Source organism: Phalangium opilio, unplaced genomic scaffold (genome assembly GCF_054372755.1).
Source record: "Phalangium opilio isolate 3A_F unplaced genomic scaffold, DU_Popi_V2 ptg000041l_1, whole genome shotgun sequence".
In the NCBI taxonomy this organism is placed as follows: Eukaryota; Metazoa; Arthropoda; class Arachnida; order Opiliones; family Phalangiidae; genus Phalangium; species Phalangium opilio.
The window spans coordinates 9,545,953-9,563,425 of NW_028324165.1; the positions used below are offsets into that span (position 1 = coordinate 9,545,953).

Here is a 17,473-nt window from a genome sequence, read left to right on the forward strand (position 1 = left end):
TGGTAATGTCGGTCAAAAAATGGCGGCTTACAATTGGTTGGTTGGAAGGAATTGACAAAAATACACGAAAATAAATGCGTTGAAGGGTTCTTTACAGGTGTCTTGGGTTCGCCTGCGAGATTTTCACCTTTTAACAGTGAAACTAGTGACTTATACGAGTGAAGAAAACTTCACACCCGTTCACCTACAACATTCCAAAGACTGGGCTCTTCAAATTAAATACACCCAGAAGAAAGACGAGGGTTACTACGAGTGCCAAGTCAATACCAATCCAGTCATTGTTCATCATGTCTATCTAAGGGTTCTAGGTGAGTTCAAAAAATAACCTTTAACCTCTAACGTGCTCCTTTCAAATCATTAAGAGGGTATAGACTCCATACTAATATCTGATTGAAGGTAAGGGGAGGGGCTTAAAAATTTGTTAAACCACGCCCTCTTTTCCTCGCGTTTCATTGGCTATTCACACCTATAGGACAACTGTTGACCTTAAGTTTACTCGTTATTTAGAAATTATAACACGCAAAGAAACCTTGTTTAGATCACTAGCTACGTCAATTTCACGTGAATGCAGCTTTATTCATGACGTCAAGGGTGAGGTTTTTTAACTCCTCCCCTTTAGTTCAAGCAGAGGCCCAGAAAATTACCTGTTAAACATTATAAGTAGAAGAAATGATACAGCTAATAGATCATTGTGTAGACTTTTACTTAAATTATCTAGGTGGGCTTTGTGGGCGGAGTTAGACTGAAATTTTACATCGAGAATAATTTAGCTCACTAATTTAGTCCCAAAAAAAAACTTATTTTCTTTTGTTGATCCTTTTTACAATTACAAAGTCTCTCATACGCTTCTATGGGGAATTCAATGTTAATTTATTTTTTGCCCTAGTGTCTTGAAATGCATATTCTCAAGTTTAATGATAGCCGTCAGCTTGAATTCTTAATAGCAAGAGCATATAGAAAGAAATCAAAGTAAATTCGTATATATCAATTTAGGAATAAAAACAGATGGTATTAAGCCTTAAGGACCGGGCAAGGCTTAGCAATAAGAATAAGAAAAAAATAACTGAAACGGATGTAGGGTAGAATTTTCTCTTTTACATATAAAAGAAAGAAAAAAGGAATCGCTTCAAACTTTCCAGGCTAAAGAAATAATCAAAATCCAATGGAAATAACACTAAAATTGAATAAGTTTTTTTTTATTTGCAAATTTTGAATTTGAATTGCAAATTTTATTCGTTTTTTTCGTCCTCTCTATTTCTTCATTGGTACCTATGTTTTTTTATTGTATTTTTTAAGTTGAATGGAAGAGAAGTTTTTAACGCTTTTTGTACAAGCTTTTTAAGCTGAAACAAGGGTGTTGGATACTTATGTTTGATATTAGACTGGGTGGGCTAACAGACGCCACTAAACCAATGGTAGATGTCGCAGTAGTCCTTGATTATTTTTAAGACTAATTAAATGCTAATTATCATATTGTAATAATTGAATTTTTAATTCCTTTTGTATTTAGAAAAAGGTCAATCATTATTTTAAGGTATAATCAAGAAGTAATATCTAGTTTATTAGGGAGAAGGTATAAATTCGCCACATTTCCAGCTTTATCTCCAGTCCAAACGTATAGTAGGTCCGGAGTTAATCCCCGCCGCCTCTAAATTACAACCAGCATATCATTGGTTCTTGAAAACTCACGTCAGCGCGACCTACGCGAATGTCGAAAATCACAGTCATATTTTCCGACTGAGGAGAGGCTGCGAAATAGCCCGACCTCCTTTTATGTCCCCCCTTGTATTTTGAAAGGGGGACTGGGACTATGGCGCGCGAATACTTAGGCATCTTATACCTTCTCCCTAATAAACTAGATATCGCTTCTTGATATAATGTTATGTAACCCGAACTTCGTTTAATTTTTGCTGCCAAATAATTTATTTTACTGCATGGGGTAATCAAGGGTATTAAATTACTTTGAATGAAGAAAACGCTCGCGAAAAGAATAAGATACGTGCCTTTTTTAACACATATCGTACACTTTCCATATTTTAATTTTACAGATGAGCTGGAATATTTTTACTGACACTGTAATTAATTTCATCGGTTCTTTTAAAATATGTGTTTTCTTTTTTTTTTTAATCGAAACTGAAAGTTCTTATTTCCAGTAAAGTTCTTTTTATTCGTTACTTTTTCATTGACTGTAGTTTGTACCTTACAAGGCTTAGTAAAAAAAAATGGGAACAGTTATGTTTAATGGGCTTAACTTGAAAATTATTCAGTTTTTGAGTGCTTAAATCGTTAACGCGTGACTTATCACTTCTGTCTGGTAAATTTCACTTTTTATTAATATTAGCTTCCGGGTTTTTAGTGATTTTTTATTTTATTATATTTTGTTTTATTATATTAATTTTAAAGGATAGATGAAACATGGATATTGTAAGTGTTTTTATTATAAAGGGTTATGGGAAAAATGACAGGGTGTATGAAATAGGGTAATAATAGAACCTCGAAGTACAGGGGATGGTTCTATGGGAAATCAATCAATTTTAAGTCAAAAATGCATCGCACCGTGCTAGGGTGAATTCTAAAATTACTGTGTGGTATTTACTAAATCCTCAGCAAAAAATTATTCCACAAACCTTGATTGACTTGACGTGGATGGGACAAAAATTACCACAAGTACAGGGGATGGTTCTATGGGAAATCAATAAATATTGAGAGTCAAAAATGCGTCGCACCGTGCTAGGGTGAATTCTAAAATTACTGTGTGGTATTTACTAAGTCCTTAGTAATAAATTAATCCACAAACCTTGATTGACTTGACGTGGATGGGACAAAAATTACCACAAGCGCATGCGCATATGCGCCTTGGATGGAATTTAGTTAAGCAGCGCTAATAGATTAGTAATGATGAGAATTGAACTATTTACATAGCGTATGCTTGATTCGGTTTAGTAACCTTGCTATAATAAATGTTAATTCTGATGTTGGGGAAGGATCAGGTTACAATTACCCAGGCCGCTTTGTGGGGTGGTACACTTCTCTCAAAGAAGAGAAGTATTATATGCTTCTGATTAAATGTTTGTTTTTTATGATTTTTGTTCACAGAGCCTAAAGCCAAGATCTTGGGCGGTCCGGATTATTACGTCGAGGGCGGTAGCGCTCTGAATTTGACGTGCATTATCGAGCACAGCCCGGAACCACCGGCCTTTGTCTTTTGGTATCACGGTGATCGGATGATCAACTTTGACCCCGAAAAGGGGGACATCAGTATCCGTAAGGCCGGAGGCGATTCGGCCATCAGCCGGCTTTTCTTGGTCAACGCTCAGCCTCAAGATTCCGGTAATTACACTTGCTGCCCTTCCAACGCCGCTGCAACTAGCATCATGGTACATGTTCTCAAAGGTAAGACCATTGAACCTTCTCATTTACCTTTCCTCTATCGTCACGTTATTTAAAGATATACCTACCCCACGATAATATTTTTGGAATCAATATGAACATGAGTAAACATCAAGATCAAAAGGTTTTCTGCAGTGTGAATAGGTTTTAACCTTGAAGGAGATAGGGATGGAGTGGTAATCCCACCCATAACGTTGCCTTTGTTCGGCACCAAAGTCCTCCCAGCATCCTTAGTGGCGTTTAGGTAGGGTCGTACTCGGGTCGTACAGTACGGAAACGTAAAGGACGCCCCCTCTGTCTTTAAAATAGAAGCTAGTAATAATACAAATACAATGGCGCTAGGCGGCAGCACTTAACAAAAGACCTCTTCCGATGGGTTGGCGCGTGCACGCAAGGTACACTGGGAGAGTTTCAGTTCATGCCGCAGATCGCTCATCATCATTTCCACTCCATCTTTCCTCTTTTCTCCATGTTTTAACTACCAATATGGTCGCTCCAAGCTCGAATGAATTTGTTTCTCAGAATTTTCTTAAGTTTTCTTTATGTAATTTTTAAAACTAACCTATTTTACTGAACTTTCAACCGTGCAAGGCCTAACTCTTTATTATAGTTATGTGACATTTTTATTGCGTCAACTCCGTATCATTTTCTAGCAGATTTTAAAACTTGGTTGATAAAACAAATACAAAGATAAAAATTTCCAGCAAACCCCTTAACCTTCTTTCATTTTGTCAAAAAAATAAATAAATAAATAGTAGAAAGCTAAGATCCGTTTTTTACTGCGACCAAAGGTTTCAATTTGATTTCCGGATGGTTATGGATTAAAACTAGTAAATGTAGACCCTGAGAATTAAGTGAGCGACTGTAGGAAATAGGGACTCAATTGTTCTAAAGTTATTATGACAATTAACCCAATAATGCATAAGTATGGGACTGCCATGGGGCCTTCCGTATCCGCAGCGTACTGTACAAATTATAGCGACCGCTGCGCCATCTTTTAGGAGCTTTTTATTTTCAAAATAGAACAGAACTGCTGCGCCATCTTTTAAGGGTGTTTTTCCTCCAAAACCAGATCATAATATAACAGAAGAGTGGCCTATTGTGATTTTCTTTCCTTATATAGTCAAGCAGAGTTATTAATACCCAGGTAGAGATGGTTGTTGTCGATGAGTTTTTGGTTTTTAGCAAAGTTGCCACCAGAGGACGCTTCATTAAGAGAAATACCTCACTTCGATGTAACTTAGGCTTGGAAGATAAGGGGGTAGCTTCGAAATGGGCCATACTTAGAGAGAGTATGATAAACTTATACCTTACGATTCTTGCCATATTCGCTAACGAAATTCTCAGTACGTTTTTATGGGAAGCAAAGGGTTTCTGTTTTCGGAACTTAACCCCGAGGGAGGAACTATAACAAAATCAATTTTTTTTGCTCTGTAATCAGACCCTTCTTGTCAGGCTTATTTTTTTTAAGAGATAGCTCTACCAATTTCTGTTTTTATTTTTTATTTATTTTTGGTTTTCCGTCTGTAAATCTGAGAAGTTTCCAATTTTGTTAGCTGTCATATGTCCAAGCATAAGTCAATAATAAGATATGTTCCTCCATAAGTTTGTAATGTCTGGTAACTTAGAAACTGGAGCTTGTAATTTTGAAGTGATTGAAGTAGGTCATAGATTCGAGGTAAAGCGATGTACGCCTGGTTTTGGCGTTGCTATCAAAGGCCCAATTAGTAATGCAGACTAAATAGGAGCTAGATGGAAGTCCTGCAAAATTGATTAACCACCGAGTGTAGGACTTCAATTGACTCGCTTACGTCGTTCTCCCTCGAACTAGTTATCTCGAGCTGTAAGTCTCTTGGTAGCATTACTTAGTATAGGTAGTGTCATACTTATCATGGAACATATCTTATAAACTTATGGTCCAAGGAATAGGCTTACAATTTTTGCTATAACGAGTAGAATCAAAGAATATCCATTTCCGGTCCTTTTAATCAGTTTTTGGGACCGAATGGACGCCAGTATCTTAAGTTACTTGGGTAACCTAATTCTCAAGTATATTTTTAAAGAAATAAAAATGTTATTTTGCTCCATGATCCTAACTGCACCTTAAAGGGAGGGTGAAAAGGAACATCAAGTGATTTTTTCTAATCGATTCTTTACTAGTTATAAGACTAATCTTCATAGTTGGTGAAACATCCAGGAAATACTAGGCTATCTCCGAATGATTTTAAAATTCAAATTATTTAAATGTGAATAGATTTCGTGAATAATTTTAAATTTGCACCTCTGACCAATCGCGTAACACCCTGCCTTCTTGTTAACAAAATTCACGTGTCGAATGAAATTTAGCACGTGAGATTTGATAAAAATGGCGCGTGATGTCACAGATTACAATCGTGGCGCGAGATATATAGGAACGTACCACGTGAATTTTGTTAACAAGAAGGCAGGGCGTTACGTGATTGGTCGGAGGTGCAAATTTCAAATAATCCATGAAATCCATTCTTATTTAAATAAGTTTAATTTTAAATCTTTCGGATAACGTATTTCGCGAGATTTAGAGCGTGCCACGTGACTTGAATTGTGTAAACAAGAAGGCGGGGCGTTACGTGATTGGTCGTAGGTGCAAATTTCAAAAATACCCGTGAAATCTATTCTCATTTAAATAATTTGAATTTTAAAACCATTCGTAGCCTGTATATTTCCTTAATGTTTCACTATATGCAGATTGGTCTTATAACTAGTAGAAGAATCGATTAAAAGTAAAAATCACTTGATTTAATTTCCTTTTTATGCTCCTCCTTTTAACGAAAAACCAATTAATCTTCGACAATACCCTGGTCTAAAAGCTACACTCACGTATTAGGCCTAAAGCTCCGCTATTATCGCGTGACTTCAACCAATTTTCCCGAAAGTCAACAGACCCGGCTGGGGTGAAATTATGAATTTGTGGAATCACACAATGTTTATCAGCTGTGGTTATGCACCAGCCCCTTTTTAATCTAACCGCGATAATAAACAATATTGGGCTGCCAAAATTATACAGGGTGTTTCTGATAAGTCTGGTGGCATAAATTATCGGGGGATATTCTTTGGGAAATCGATTTTGAGCCGAAAATGTTCTATACTTCTATTGCCTCCATTTTGGCACAGGGACAAAGCTGTCTTCCGCCTTAACAAGAAGATATCTAATTTATTATGGAGAAGGTATAAATTCGCCACATTCCTAGCTTTATCTCCACTCCAAACGTATAGTAGGTCCGGAGTTAATCCTAGCCTCTAAATTACAACCAACATCTCATTGGTTCTTGAAAACCCACGTCAGCGCGACGCGAATGACGAAAATTACAGTCATATTTTCCGACTGAGGAGAGGCAGGCGAAATAGCTCGGCGGCCTCCTTTTACGTCCCCCCTTGTATTTTGAAATAGGGACTGGGACAATGGAGCGCGAATATTTAGGCATCTTACACCTTCTCCCTAATAAACTAGATATCACTTCTTGGCCTTAATTTATGACAGGTTTATCAGAAACACCCTGTGTAGTATGCAATCCCCGCTGTTTTAAACGATCGTGTATAAGTTACACTATGTCCAGTCACTTCCTCGTGCAGATTAGACCGCGTTTTGTTAGAGAATCGCGTGATCTGTGGGAATAACTCAAGAGTTGTCTTGGGATACATTTTGGTTGGTTTAGCTTGAATTGTTTTAGACCGAGAGCCCAACAACATGCACTATATCAGTGAATATGCTAATTTTTGGTGGTATTTATTACTGACACGTTGCTGTTAATTAACAAGTTCCAGCGATTTGTTATTAATGTAATTATATTTGTATGTGCCTTAGCCATTAATTTAGATTTAATTTAATTATGAATTTTAATTTATTGATAATTAAGAAACACCCTGTATATAAAATAATTTAGGTTTATATGATCTTTAAATTTTTCGCGCGACAAAAGGTCGCGCACTTTCTAATTTTTAAAATATAAAATTATGCTTAACACCTTAAGGAGTATTTGTTGAAATTTAAACTTAATGAATATAAAATGAAAAACATCTAGGACTCTCGACGCTACACGTTTTTGTAGAAGTTTCTTAAGCTCTCTATTTACTTCAATACACCGTGTTTTAAAAATATACATCGTATTTAAACTTCAATGACATAAGTTAGGGTTAACTTAAAATTCAGCTAGATTCAGGAAGCCCAGTTTCCCGGAACCTTTTCTAGAGTCCTGGACACAAAACAAAAATATTGCGTTGTTATAAATTCAGGGAAAAAGCGAAAATCGAAGGAGAGAAAGAGAGTAAAGAGAAGAAAAAGAGAGAGAGAGAGAGAGAGAGAGAGAGAAAAAATACATTTTCGAAGCCAATCTCAATTTTATTTCACCAAGTCTTCAGATGAAAAAACGTAGTCTATATCCCACAATTTTTGGAATCACAAAAATATAAGTTTTTTCTTTTTTTTTTGTTTCGTCTGAGTTTTTTGGTGTTTGTTTGAGCATAGCTATTTGAGTTAAATGGTTTGGGAACTTCTTTATAAAATTTGAAAAAAAAAAATAATAAATGAAGTTCTGAGGAAATACCTTAGTAAAATTCAAAAGGGGAAAGGTCAATATAGTATGGTTAATTTAGGGTTGAGATGGAACATGTGCTGCAAAGACGTTAGATAGGGCTTCGATGTTACCAGTCCTTTACCGAATTTAGGCGGTCCGTATTTTTTGAAAACATACTGTAATTTAAAAATATTTGTTGACAAACATACGCTAATGTTCAGTGTTAAGACAGCAAGGTGGTCAACACACCTGACTCTATTTAACCCCCTGACCTTTGAAAATGCAGGTCTATTAAGAACATTTTGGAGTTTTCCCGGTCTTAACGAAGCCTTATTTGGGGTTATAATGGCTGGCAACCTGACCCCTTGTTGTATTCATAGTGTGTTAAATTTAGGATAATTTTAGATCAGGTTTGGGTTTGTTTGGTTATTTTAGGCTTAAAGGTGGGGTCAAGTTGCCGTCTCGTCTTCTGGGGTCCGATGACAATAATTTCATTTAAGGTTCTAAATGTGTAAGGTCAAAGTTCACCCCATGGTACAGAGTTTAGGACCAGCTTCCTATACTGTTTATAATACAATATCCCTATCCATTTTCTTCGAGTAACACTGATTCATGAACGAAAATTCAGTCCATTTTTTTTATTATTTTTTGAACGAATTCTGGGAAATATTCGAACTAAAAAAGAGTAAGAAAAATAGGGAGCCAAGGCTTAAGAAAAAAAACTTTTAAAAAAATATTTTTTTAAAGGGATAGTAGTAGCATTTAATTTAAACTAAACCATAACGCTTCTGAAAGCAGAAAACGCCTATCCACCAAATTATTTATTTTTTTAATTTTCTATTGAAGAAAAAATATAGTTTAAATTTTAAATTTAATGATTGATTTATACAATACTATCCCTTTAAATAAATAGATAATAAACAAAAACATATAAATGGTATAAAAGTTCGCAAAGCACAAAAAATACAGAGCGTTTTTATCATATAAACAAGAAATTCATGGATGGTCTATTGTTTATTCAACGAACCCAAGAAATATCATTTCACTTCATTCATTGTCTTTTTGAAAAGAAAATTATTTTTTTATTTTTTTATTTTTGATATATCATTGTAAACATTTCCATAATACAAAAAATAATTATTTTACTTCCTTTATATCCCCACAAAACAAATTAAATAGCATTTATATAAAATTTACCACCAAAACATAAAAAATAGGTGTGTTGACCACCTTGTTGATGGGTATGTTGACAACAAAGATGTATTACAATACGGACCAACTAAATTAGGTGGACTGGTAACGTTGAAGCCCCATCTAACGTCTTTGTGCCCAGATACCCAATCAATGTTAGCCTTGTTTTTAGCAGACGATTTTAAAAGAATTAAATATCAAATCCATTATAATGTTCCTAATATTTCTGTGAAGTTAACTTGACTTCCAAAATGTGCTGATATGAAATTGAGGCTTCTTTCTAGTGGCTCCATCTAGCGGTAGTTATTTCCCTTTAATGCTTGCATTTTTATTCATTTCACTGACCATTAAATTTTTGTACCCACGTGTTTTAATTTTGACCAAGTATATTTCTAGAACGAACTAAAAATACTAATAACACGTTACATCTCAGAAGTATATTAAACTGAGGTTTGTACACGCCTTTATTCCATGCAGCATTCAGTGTTTTGATTAGTATAATTAACTCCCTGCTAGTTAGTCCCTGCCAAATTATATTACAGCTTTGTAGGTACAGCGGTTTGTACCGGACGTAGATTATTGTTCTAATTAGAAAAATTGAGAAGCTAATCTTTAATTTTAACATAAACAACTTAACTTCAACGGATAATTTACTTCTTTTAGGTCCCATTAAAATCGCGGCCGTTATACTTATATATATATAATCTTTGGAAAAAGAAAAATAATTACTTATCAAATTTTTCTTCTAAAATTGTAAGAACATTCCAGCAACGCTAAGAGCATGCAATGAGTTCTGGGTAATTTTTTTTCGCCTTAGGGCTAATGCCCACAGTGTTTCTTAAATATATATAGACTATAATATATATGGACCAACATCTTCAAGGCATATTGCGCAACCAAAAAAAAAATAGTTATTTTTAAAAACTCGAGTTTTCGGAAGTGAAAAAACAAAATCGGAAGTAGAGGAAGCAACTTTTTCTCTTCAATTCTTTATTTTACGAGACCAGGCATCGAAATATAAAAAAGTAAATGGGTTTTTTTTTTCACCCAATAAAAGATGTCCTCGGTAATATTTGACCCAAGTTTTAAATAGAAAAAAGAACTGTTTTTGAAACTTTAAAAACGGTTTTTAGAATTTTGTAAAAAAAAAACTTTACAGATCCTTTTATTTTAGCACCAAAAAAGGTTTCAGCGAAAATTTAATTATGAGTAAAAAGTTATAATAAATATTATTACTCTTGTGTCTTTGTACAAAGAACAAAAATACAAACAATGATATGTTACTTATAGTCTAATTAATCATTTAAAAAAAATTATAAATTAATTTCATCAATACTTTTATATAATTAACGTTTCAATTTGAACCAAGACGTTTATGAATAAATTATCGGCCAGGAAATTTCTCCTTAAGTTTGCAATGCAACATCGTTCTGGAAGATGTTGGGGTATAGTCTATTAGCACATTGGAAGCCATGTTACTATTGATTTACTGATTTAGGATATGGAAGTAAATGATGACAGATTAGTTAGAATTTTAGGCGTAGACTCGTGTATACTAAGGCGCTAAGTGACTATAATTCGTTGCATATTGAAATGACGTCTCCTTAGTAAAATGATATCTTTTGCATCAACAAATCGATAGTGAATTTTGTAAAAGATTCGAGTTTACCTTTCGTAAATATTACATATATTTAATGTAAATTTGAAATAAGAAGGAATTGGAAATAGTCTAATGCAGGTCATAGACCTATTAATTATTCATGTTTAATTAAGAAGATATATGCAAAACTTATCTATTTCCACTATAAAATACTCCTACATCGATTAAAGAGTGAACAGAACAGTTGGTCAATATTGGGCCTAACTGAACTTGATCCATTGTCGGTGAGATCAGAATCCCCATCAGTACCCTTTCCAAAACCGGTTAGGTCCGCAATATGCGTAGGCCGAGGCCAGGGATAGATTTAATTTTAGAAGTAGGAATGGAGAACAGAGTAATCCGGGCGAGCGTCAAAGTCCCGGACCCCCTTCCACGAGACGGAGGGGGTATGAAAGAAGAGGTGGGTCATAGCGACTTATTTTTCGCCGTCCCCGTCAGCAACGTCTTCAAAACGTAGTTTAAGTGAGCAGCCAATAAGAATAGGATAATTTAAACTTTTCGTTACGTGTTGGAGGGAGGGGCTCTATACTGGGTGGTCTATGAGTCGGACTGAAGTAAATACTAACCGTTCTCCATTCCTACTTCTAAAGTTAAATCTATCCCTGCCGAGGCTATGCGCCAAGATAGGTGCGCGTGAGAGGTGTATCTCACAGCCCCGTATTGTTAACCTTTTACCTACCTAGATTTTGGCAGTTTCTCTCTAGAATTCTGTACTCAACTTTGAATTCGTAACACAATGTGTGGGAGATAAAACAGAAACCTTTAAAAATTGATAAGCATGTTAAATTCCCTATCTAAACTCGAAAAGACTATTTATTTCAATCTAACTCGACGTGTAACGTATTCTCTCTTTCATCCTACGCAATTTTGTTTTAAATTTTTCATTGTTCTTTGTGTCTGCGTATTTGTTTGTGTATACGTAAATGTATATAATAACATAAGGCTATCATACTCTCCGTAAGTATGGTTCTATGAGAGCACGCCTTCTTTATGAAAAGGGGAAAGGGTTTCTCCTGGTGGTGTTGTATTTCTAGTTGAGTTGATCATACTCTCCATTAGATTAGTAAGAGAATACAAAGGAGTTTCTGCGAGTTACCGCGTTAAATATTAAAAGATTGAAATGCACGACTCCTGGTGGTCAATTTGCCAGGTAGGGAACATACCCTTGCCTACTGTGAACTAGATTTCTAAGAGTATCTTAACCCGACTCGTGCAATGAAGTCTATAAAATCACAGTAGATTATTTATTTATTTATTCTGTTCCTGTTTGAGAAGAAACGTTTAAACATAGATGGCGCTGTAGTTTTAATTATTTCATTCCGAAATATGAAATGCTGATACTAAAGCTCTATATCTTCACCTGTAAGTTGACTAGACCCATGAAGTAAATTCCTCTATAGACCATTTTGATTTCAGAAGTGGGGTAGGCAACCCTTATACAAGGGCTGTCTCTTCGCACTCCCATGACCCCCTACCAGGTGCCTAAAAGATCGAAGTGGTCTATTCTGTTCCAATAATAGAAGAGAGACTTTTAATGGCAGATGGCGCTACGGTCTCTTTATTATAGTATCACATCGATTTCAATCCGATACGGCAGACCAATACTTATGCGTGATAGGCTTATAACAAGGATAAAGTAAGGGTTTTAAAGAATTCTTTGCCGCCTTTTACTAGAAACGCAAATTTGATCCTACTCTCTCTGAGAAGCCTCATTCATTTTTCTCTCTTTCTCTCTCTTCCGCCAGGGTTCTTTTGTACTATTTCTTTTTTCTTTATCGCTTTGAAGCCCATGGGATACGGGATCATTGAATTTGTCTTCTTTCCCGTATAAATTACCTTCTACGCTATATGTTTTATAAACGTTTTCCCATGGTATGTTATGTATATACTACGTCAAGGGTTCGGCTTATCTAGCTTTTCTTTTCAAGATCATAATTTGGCTTATTTTCTACAGCTTCAAAGTTAAAATTATTCTCTAAACTATTGGAATTTATTGCGTTTTTAAATATATTGGAGTTATAATGGGCCTAGAACTTTTGAGGAATTAATGTATCTTACTGGAGACCTACGGGTTCTCTATTTACAAAAGCAGACAGCTAAACAAAATCCCCAAAGTATTTTAACTAAAACGTTCCATAAACCTCGAGATGCAGCTAAGCCTGAAAAATTAGGCCTTTGCTTCCAGAGGGGAAAAAAAAGAACCGCTTTACTTTATCCATCAGTTACTGCGCCCATCCTAAACGAAAAACAAACATAGCCGGGCCAAACTAGCTGTAAAAAGAGGCACCACAATAAATTTGGCCAATCGTCTCTCTCGAAATTTTCCACACATCGTTTCGTTTTTCGGCCAAATCGCTAAGCCTAACTCTTTGGGGCCTTTGCTTATACTGGCATCGCGGTGATCTTTTTCAATCCCCGGTCACCCCTGGACCTAACGTGTACCCTACGGGTCAAATGGGAAGCTATCTTGCCGTCTAAAACTGGGGCTGTTTGGGACCCACTCACGTCAAAGGCCCTGACGATTTTGGATAAGGGGAAACTAGGGAAAACAATAGATATAAGAAATGGTCATTTTCCAAGATGTCTACCTAATAGAAAATATTTTTAGTGGGTTTTTAAGGGTTTGAAAAAACACGAGGTTTTGTGGGTTTTCTCCCTGTTCTTTTTATGTTGTTGAATTTTTTGGGTTTTATTGGGGTTTTCCTGGTTTTTTGTTGTTGAATTGTTTGGGTTTTTCTGGGTCTTATTTGGGTTTTTCCGGGATTTTATTGGGATTTTCTGAGGGTTTATTGGGAATTTTCCGGGTTTTATTGGGTTTTTGGAATTTTCTGAGGGTTTATTGGGAATTTTTCTGGATTTTCTTGGTTTTTTCTGGTTTTTTTTCGGGATTTAGCAGTTGCATGAATTGTAGTAAATGTCATTCGCAATTAAAAACCTTAAAATATGTCATTAAATAATAATAAATTGAAGATGGAACAATAAATGTCTTAAACACTGTTCAAAAATAAATTATTTTAGGATTTAAATCTATCAAAATTGAAGATTATAGTGATGAGTTATATTAAGTTGGTTTTATACAGGACAAAACCCATGGGTGTTATTTTTTGGATTCGAACCCTGTTTAGCATTGAGTATATATTTTACTTAAATAGATACAAGGATTTCAGATATCTATTTGTAAAAGTATGAAAGCGAGGCCTTGGCCGATCCTTGGAACATTATCTTGAGTTATAGAACAAGAGTGTAGGATTTCCAAGCTCCATATTTCAGAGAGTGTATATGGCGAAATGTGTATGGTGTATATTATATAGGGTGCAAAACCGCATCTCTTTTTAGAGACTCTTATTTCTCCATCTATAAAACACTTTCTCTTTTAACGTTAAAAGCTAGGACCAGCATTCTTTTACGAGCACAACACACAATTTTATATATAGGCCTAGGTATATATTTTATTTTTTTCGTCTTTATTTTTAGCAAAGGCTTAGGTTTGGTTTGGTTCAAAACTGTTTTCAGTCGATTTTACTGGAATTTTTGCCTAAACGTTTTAGGGCTATTATACTTAGTTATTCTGTTTGAGTTTAAGTTAGTTATTAAGATAGAGGTGATTTAGAGCTACATAATGAGGTTAATTAAGTTAAAATTGAACGAGAAATAGCGAAGTTCTTATAGAATTTAAAAGTGAATTATTTTAGGCGCGAAAATCGCACGTGCTCTTAAATTTTGGCGCGAAAATCGCACGTGCTCTTAAATTTTGGCGCGAAAATCGCACGTGCTCATAAATTTTGGCGCGAAAATCGCACGTGCTCTTCAATTTTGGCGCGAAAATCGCACGTGCTCTTCAATTTTGGCGCGAAAATCGCACGTGCTCTTCAATTTAGTCTTAACACGTGCAAATTCTTGTGAATTTTAAATTTTGGCGCGAAAATCACACGTGCTCTTCCAAATTAAGCTTTAACACAAATTAATATAGACAAAACAAAAAGATACTGATTATTTTAAAAAACGGGGTAAAAACCACAAATCATTTGTTTAGCAAACCTTTATAAATCATACAATTTTTTTTCCACGCGAAAAATTGAACGGTAAACCGTGCCTAACTTAATTTATGCAATCCGACTTCCACCCTGAGAAGCCACGTTGATAAATTAAGGCCAAATACCAAACACAAACATGACCTAGAAAGTTCACGCCGTAAATTAATCCACTAAGCCTCTGAACTAGATTTTTCGATATATTAAAAACAAACCCAAACCAAACGCAATCAAATCAATCAGGTTACATAAAGCTGTTTCTATTTGTCCTTTCTCTATTTTAAAAAAAATTTGTTTCGGTAAAAATGCGCCAAACCTTTAATTAAAAAAAAATAATAAAAAAATAAATTAGGGAAATTTTAATCGTTACTTTCCTTGGTAGGTTGGTCACTTAAAAACAATTAAAATTAAAAAGGTAGGTGTGCTAAACGATCTTCGCTCTCATCTTTAGATAATAATTTTCAAACTTCCTTAGTTTGGAAGAAGATAATGATTCTTAAAAGAAATCTTTTCCCGCCAAAGTTATTCTTAGAAACCGCGCCAACTTTTCGCGCCTTTTCTTACAACAAAAGATAGAGAAGCAAAAAAAAAAAAAATTATAAATGAAGTAGCGTTTCTAGTTTTTCATGGAGTTCATCCTTAAAGGACAAGTCTCATCATAAAAATCTATTGGTTAAATTGAAACTAACGGACGGACGTAATGTGGATGCAAAGACGTTAGATAGGGCTTGAAACTTACCAGTCCTTTGTTAAAAGCAATATCTAATGATCCCAAAACAAGGTTGTCAACATACCAAAATCTATTTTACTCCCGTCACGTTGTTACTAACAGAAAGATAGATAAAACTGGGTCTCTCTAATTGTAATCATAAGTTTATAAGATATGTTACATGATAAGTATGACACTACCTATACTTCGAAATGCTTACTGAGAGACTTACAGCTCGAGATAACTAGTTCGAGGGAGAACGACGGAAGCGAGAATTGAAGTACTTACTACACTCGGTGGTGGTTAATTAATTTTGCAGGACTTCCATCTAGCTCCTATTTGGTCTGCATTACTATTTAGGCCTTTGACAGCAGCGCCTCGCCAGGCGTATGTCGCTTTACCTCAAATCTATGACCTACCTCAATCACTTCAAAATTACAAGCTCCAGTTTCTAAGTTACCAGACTTTACAAACTTATGGAGGAACATATCTTATGAACTTAGGTTGTATTTATGAAATATTGTATTTTCATTAGACTTATCCTTTATCCTTCCTAGTTCAGATTGCTTGCTAGCCGCTGTCAGAAGCTTTAATGGGCTAACCTATTAGAAGGTGCCAGCGGTAATTAAAAACTTTTTCAGGCTAAAGAAAAGAATTCTTTCGCCTTTAGGAATTTCTATATGATGAGGCTTATTTTGTAACGTCTTACCTTAATTTTTCTTTAGTTTTTCCCAAGCCATTAAGGTAGATGCGGTTCCTTTTTATTTTTTCGTCTAAAACCTTTGCTTTTTTTGGATTAAGGTTCACGTTTCTTGGCGCCTTTTTTGCACAGAAATTAAAATTAATGTTATGCTATTTAACAGATAAGAGGTAGACCTATTCTTTTACTAAATATATTAGCGATAAGTTAAAAATTAGGTCACTATTTTTGGTTCGTATATTTTTTTTTATTATTTTCCTATTAGTGGTTTTTTCGCTTTACATTGGTGTATTGCGGGTTAAACATTTCTACAGGGGCTATGGGATTTAACATGGGGTTGGTTTCGCCTAAATGTCAGCTTTCCCTAACGTACTTTAATTTCGGGCCATCGTATATATAGTTTTTTTATTAATCTCCTATTAGTTTTTTTCTCTGTACATTGGTGTATTGCGGGTTAAGCATTTCTACAGGGGCTATGGGTTTTAACATGGGGTTGGTTTCGCCTAAATGTCGGCTTTCCCTACCCTAACTTAATTTTCAATTTCGCGCCATTTAACAATAGTCTCGTGGTATGTCACGGGGCTTTGTGAATACATTATTTCCTTAAGCCTTGGTTAGAATTTTAAAAATTTGGTGCCTCTTTAGGCTACCGATTATCACGTGGAATTATAAGTTATCTCACGTCATTTGTGAATCGACCCAATTTTCAATCAACCATATATCAAGCATCCCTCCCTTTTTGAAAAGGGTGTATTAGGAATGCATACAGCTACTAGGAATTATTGTGCTCCCATATATCCCATGTTAATTTTTATATGAGGGTTTTGTGGGCTGGGCTTAAGAACTTACTACCCGTCACGCTTATTAATAATTCTGGTCAACGTCTTTCTAAGTTTGATTTGATTGGTTGGTAGCTAGCAAAGAGAGGTTCTACTCGCGAGCCTGCAAGGAGCAAGACGTAGCGAGATAGATGGTTACACTCGTCATATATAGTGACAAATTAGTCTATATATATATATATATATTGACATAAATTGTTAAGCCTTGGTTTCATTTTTAAAATTCCGAGCGCCTTAACAAATTCATAACCTTTTACGATTCTCGCATGAAAAATCAGCCAATTTGTTATCGTTCCTTTCATCTGTTCTTTTCTCGAGTTTCCTTTTGAACTTATTCGTTATTCGCTGAGTCATAATATTCGATCCATCTTTTCTTAAGCCTTGGCCCTAGTGATTTTTGCTA

General features: G+C 35.2%; 1 protein-coding gene across 3 annotated transcripts in view; it reads left to right on the forward strand.

Annotated features, from left to right (window-relative positions):
• LOC149679805 (zwei Ig domain protein zig-8-like) overlaps positions 1-17,473 on the forward strand; it is a 329,518-nt gene that overhangs the window by 297,037 nt on the left and 15,008 nt on the right. For 2 of the 3 annotated variants that reach the window (XM_089835641.1, XM_089835640.1), the window contains 2 exons: positions 86-308; positions 3,097-3,393. In XM_089835641.1, coding sequence (XP_089691767.1) covers positions 86-308; positions 3,097-3,393 — 520 coding nt within the window. The remainder of the gene's footprint in view (positions 1-85; positions 309-3,096; positions 3,394-17,473) is intronic. The other variant, XM_089835642.1, reaches the window with a different exon arrangement.